This window comes from Ascaphus truei, unplaced genomic scaffold, assembly GCF_040206685.1.
Source record: "Ascaphus truei isolate aAscTru1 unplaced genomic scaffold, aAscTru1.hap1 HAP1_SCAFFOLD_453, whole genome shotgun sequence".
In the NCBI taxonomy this organism is placed as follows: Eukaryota; Metazoa; Chordata; class Amphibia; order Anura; family Ascaphidae; genus Ascaphus; species Ascaphus truei.
The window spans coordinates 96,179-102,019 of record NW_027456784.1 but is presented as its reverse complement, the minus strand read 5'-3'; the positions used below and the strand labels follow the sequence as shown (position 1 = coordinate 102,019).

At 50.6% G+C, this 5,841-nt stretch overlaps 1 protein-coding gene across 1 annotated transcript in view; it reads left to right on the top strand.

The window, feature by feature from the left end:
• The first annotated feature begins 494 nt into the window (after positions 1 to 494).
• LOC142484882 (beta-arrestin-2-like) overlaps positions 495 to 5,841 on the top strand; it is a 56,187-nt gene continuing 50,840 nt past the window's right edge. Inside the window, exon 1 of the mRNA XM_075584115.1 lies at positions 495 to 652. Coding sequence (XP_075440230.1) covers positions 627 to 652 — 26 coding nt within the window. The 5' untranslated portion in view covers positions 495 to 626. The remainder of the gene's footprint in view (positions 653 to 5,841) is intronic.

The window sequence follows — 5,841 nt, the reverse complement described above, 5'->3', positions numbered from 1 at the left end:
TTGACACGTGACGTTTGACGCGTGACACCTGACGTTTGACACATGACACCTGACGTTTGACACGTGACACGTGACGTTTAACACCTGACGTTTGACAAGTGACGCATAATATGTGTTTGTGCATACAGAGCTTTGCATGAGCCAATCAGAGCTCGGCTCTAGTGTCTTGTATGAGCCAATCAGAGCTCGGCTCTCTTGAGCGGATATACTTATTTATACAGTGTCTTGTATGAGCCAATCAAAGCTCGGCTCTCGTGTTTTATTTGCATATTTATAGGAGGCCTTGTATCATCCAATCAAGGAGCAGCGTTTCTCCTTTCCGCCCACGTGACTCAGGTCCCAGCCCCCGTAGGTATTTCCCGTGCCGGGACGTCACACCACCACCCCATCTCGCTATTGGCCAGTGGGAGGGGGGCGGGGTTCAGAACTCGCGCTCGCGCTTCCCGCCCATTTCTCAGTGTGTGTGTGTCGTGCGCCGAGCCCGCGCACCCGCGCCCAGCCAATCAGAGCCCTGCAAACGTGCGCGCCCCCTTCTCCCGAGACCCTGTGCGTGAGGCCGCGCGCGCCCCCGCGGGGAAGGGGGAGTGTGCGCGCGCACGGGGCGGCGGCGGATCCGAGAAGAGAAGATGGGAGAGAAAGCGGCGGGAACCCGGTGAGGGAGAGAGGGGAGAGATGGAGTGTGTGTGTGTGTGTGTGTGTGTGTGTGTGTGTGTGTGTGTGTGTGTGTGTGTGTGTGTGTGTGTGTGTGCAGTGTGTGTGTGTGCAGTGTGTGTGTGTGTGCAGTGTGTGTGTGTGTGCAGTGTGTGTGTACAGTGTGTGTGTGTGTGCAGTGTACAGTGTGTGTGTACAGTGTGTGTACAGTGTGTGTGTGTACAGTGTGTGTGTACAGTGTGTGTGTGTACAGTGTGTGTGCACGTACAGTATGCGTGTGTACAGTGTGTGTGTACGTACAGTATGCGTGTGTACAGTGTGTGTGTACGTACAGTATGCGTGTGTACAGTGTGTGCACGTACAGTGTGTGTGTACACGTACAGTATGCGTGTGCAGTGTGTGTGTGCAGTGTGTGTGTGTGCAGTGTGTGTGCAGTGTGTGTGCACGTACAGTATGTGTGTGTGCACTTACAGTATGCGTGTGTGCGTACAGTGTGTGCGTACAGTGTGTGTGTACAGTGTGTGTGTACAGTGTGTGTGTGTACAGTGTGTGTGCACGTACAGTATGCGTGTGTACAGTGTGTGCACGTACAGTATGCGTGTGTACAGTGTGTGCACGTACAGTATGCGTGTGTACAGTGTGTGCACGTTCAGTATGCGTGTGTACAGTGTGTGCACGTACAGTATGCGTGTACAGTGTGTGCACGTACAGTATGCGTGTACAGTGCGTGTGTACAGTGTGTACAGTGTGTGCACGTACAGTGTGCGAGTGTACAGTGTCTGCACGTACAGTGTGCGAGTGTACAGTGTGTGCACGTACAGTATGCGTGTGTACAGTGTGTGCACGTACAGTATGCGTGTGTACAGTATGCGTGTGTACAGTGTGTGCACGTTCAGTATGCGTGTGTACAGTGTGTGCACGTACAGTATGCGTGTACAGTGTGTGCACGTACAGTATGCGTGTGTACAGTGTGCGAGTGTACAGTGTCTGCACGTACAGTGTGTGCACGTACAGTATGCGTGTGCGAGTGTACAGTGTGTGCACGTACAGTATGCGAGTGTACAGTGTGTGCACGTACAGTATGCGTGTGCGAGTGTACAGTGTGTGCACGTACAGTATGCGTGTGCGAGTGTACAGTGTGTGCACGTACAGTATGCGTGTGCGAGTGTACAGTGTGTGCACGTACAGTATGCGTGTGCGAGTGTACAGTGTGTGCATGTACAGTATGTGTGCGAGTGTACAGTGTGTGCACGTACAGTATGTGTGCACGTAGAGTGTGCGTGTACGTAGAGTTTGCGTGTGCGTGTACAGTGTGTGCACGTACAGTATGCGTGTGTACAGTGTGTGCACGTACAGTGTGTGCACGTACAGTATGCGTGTGCGAGTGTACAGTGTGTGCACGTACAGTATGCGAGTGTACAGTGTGTGCACGTACAGTATGCGTGTGCGAGTGTACAGTGTGTGCACGTACAGTATGCGTGTGCGAGTGTACAGTGTGTGCACGTACAGTATGCGTGTGCGAGTGTACAGTGTGTGCACGTACAGTATGCGTGTGCGAGTGTACAGTGTGTGCATGTACAGTATGTGTGCGAGTGTACAGTGTGTGCACGTACAGTATGTGTGCACGTAGAGTGTGCGTGTACGTAGAGTTTGCGTGTGCGTGTACAGTGTGTGCACGTACAGTATGCGTGTGTACAGTGTGTGCACGTACAGTGTGCGAGTGTACAGTGTCTGCACGTACAGTGTGTGCACGTACAGTATGCGTGTGCGAGTGTACAGTGTGTACACGTACAGTATGCGAGTGTACAGTGTGTGCACGTACAGTATGCGTGTGCGAGTGTACAGTGTGTGCACGTACAGTATGCGTGTGCGAGTGTACAGTGTGTGCACGTACAGTATGCGTGTGCGAGTGTACAGTGTGTGCACGTACAGTATGCGTGTGCGAGTGTACAGTGTGTGCATGTACAGTATGTGTGCGAGTGTACAGTGTGTGCACGTACAGTATGTGTGCACGTAGAGTGTGCGTGTACGTAGAGTTTGCGTGTGCGTGTACAGTGTGTGCACGTACAGTATGCGTATATAGTGTGCGTGTGTGCGAGTGTACAGAGTGTGTGTGCTCGTACAGTATGCATGTGCGAGTGAACAGTGTGTGTATGTACAGTATGCGTGTGCACAGTGTGTGTATGTACAGTATGTGATCAGTTTGCGTGCGTACAGTGTGCTGTGCCTAAAAGCTGTGTGAACGGCGATGCATTTGCTTATAAGGGTTACATGTAAATGGATTTCAGGCAAAAGGTGACACAGTGTGCTCATTTGCATGTCATTTCCCAGAATCCCTTGCTGCAGTGGGAGCACTGTATGCTGGGTGATAATAGTGAAAGGCAGGGGGTGCAGATCTGTCTGAGACATGTGAATGTGCTCACAAGGGATATTCTTTATTGGCTGTATGCTAACGGTGGAGGTTTCTTGTTGCCTTTTTCACCCACCATAACTTTGTGTGTGTGTGTGTGTACAGTTTGTGTACATCGAGTGAGTGTGTATATGTTATACATATACAGTATGTGTGTTTACAGTGTGTATGGGGTTTGTGCATATTTATACTGTGTGCGTGTGTGCGCGTGCGTGTACACACATACAGATGTAGCCACGATTATTGCACCCGCTGATAACATAGAATATCACAGAATTTCACCATAACCTGCCAGCGTGAGCAGTAACCTTCATTACTTATATATACGTGCATATATATCTGTGTGTGTGTGTGTGTGTGTGTGTACACCCTACCTGTGGGAATGTGCATGTGTATTTATAGATAAGTCTGCATATACACGCCTATACCTGTGTGTACATACTTATTGGTTTGTGTGTGTTACATGCACACCGGTGTATATCTAGTTATAGGAACGCAGTTATTAAAATATCACGTATTGGGTATATCTGGCGAGTAGATTGTCGTGCTTCTGTGAGGGTTGTGCGTATGGCACTTGCTGCGTCGCGTACTCGCTCGCTAGGAACGTCAATGCAATCCCCGGGACGCGTCTTCCCTGCGCGGTCCGGAAATATACGTCTTCGGTTTCGCGCGCACGCGAAGGCTAACGTGAAGCCACATTGTGTTCCTGTCAATAACCAAACAATCACCGATGGTTTCCGTCGCTGCGCAATCCCATCCCGCGCTATCGATATAACCCCGACTTGCATCTCCTGTGAAACGCAGCGTACAATCGTGACGCGGTTTGTACGCTTTTTTTTTTTGGATATCCTCAAAAACCTGACCCCCCCCCCCCCCTCGATCATTTTATCAGCGGTCACCTTTTATTTCCGTTCCAATAAACCTGAACACAAACTGTTAAATATTTACCGGCAATATCATTTTTGTTATTATTTTTTACGACCCAAAATGACGGCGTTTTTGTGAACGTTGTTTATACATTTTCCGTAAATGTCGCTGTAAAAATCCCCCAGGATCCCTCGTGTCGGGCGAACGAGACGCAAACACTGTAACGGCCCCGCGTTTAATTCCCTCGTCGCCAGCGCCGCGGCGAAACATGGCGAAACATCGTAGCGTTCGGGCTCATACAGCAGAGTAACATGGCGATGCGGTATTTCCACTGGGCGCCCGTAAAGAGGCAGCCTGCGCGGCACTTAAAAAAAGAAATATATTATATATATATAGCAAATGGAAATATTACTGTGTGCTCATTTGCGTGTCTTAGGCCCGTAATATAGCGGGCGCGCTCTGCTGCGCCGTGCGCGGCAGTTATAGTTGCCTGTGGTTAGCCAGCCATTGTATACCAGGGCTGCGCGCGCACGGTAGTGAGCGTGGAGCCGGGTGATAGCGGGGAATACTCCGAAAACGATGTTTTCGTGCCGCTGTGTGTGTGTGTGTGTGTGTGTGTGTGTGTGTGTGTGTGTGTGTGTGTGTGTGTGTGCGCGCATGCGTGCGTCTATATTTATCAAAGTTGCACAATATTAATAAATAATTTATTCTCACAGCATGTCTTTTTTTTTAATTTTTAATATACACACGCACACACACACACACACACACACACACACACACACACACACACACACACACACACACACACACACTACCTTCCAAACCTGTCGCTCACAGCAGCACGGACCGTATACACAAAAAGTGTGCGTCACGCACACGAGCGTTCCACAGGCGCGCGCGCCCACTATATGACGGGCCTTAGACAGGTCTGCAACCCCCGCCTTTCAACCATTATCACCCAGCACACAGCGCTTCCACTGCAGCAAGGGATTCTGGGAAATGACATGCAGCCCTGCCTTTCACCATTATCACCCAGCACACAGCACTTCCACTGCAGCAAGGGATTCTGGGAAATGACATGCAGCCCTGCCTTTCACCATTATCACCCAGCACACAGCACTTCCACTGCAGCAAGGGATTCTGGGAAATGACATGCAGCCCTGCCTTTCACCATTATCACCCAGCACACAGCACTTCCACTGCAGCAAGGGGTTCTGGGAAATGACATGCAGCCCTGCCTTTCACCATTATCACCCAGCATACAGCGCTTCCACTGCAGCAAGGGATTCTGGGAAATGACATGCAGCCCTGCCTTTCACCATTATCACCCAGCACACAGCGTTTCCACTGCAGCAAGGGATTCTGGGAAATGACATGCAGCCCTGCCTTTCAACCGTTATCACCCAGCACACAGCGCTTCCACTGCAGCAAGGGATTCTGGGAAGTGACATGCAGCCCCGCCTTTCAACCGTTATCACCCAGCACACAGCGCTTCCACTGCAGCAAGGGATTCTGGGAAGTGACATGCAAATGAGCGCACAGTGCCACCTTTTGCTTCAAAACCATATGCACATGGTCCCCTGTAAGCTTATGCTCGCTGCATACCACAGCCAGGGTTAAGATGCACAGCCAGCAAACCCACCCACAGACAGACCGTTATATATATGGTTTTTGTGTTAATATGCGCAGCCTTTGATGACCTTTTGTTGAAAACTAATGAACTCGGCTGCCGATCGATCGGGGATTGACCCGCACAGATCCTGGTTCCCTAAATGGCCGCCTTTCAGTGTCAATCAGTCGGTGTAAGGCTGCGCTTGTAGCGACGTCGCCCGTCGCCATGGCGAAAAGTTGTATTTCAGATTCTGGAGAGGGGGAGGGCAGGCGGGCGGAGAAGCTCTCTGATTGGTTTA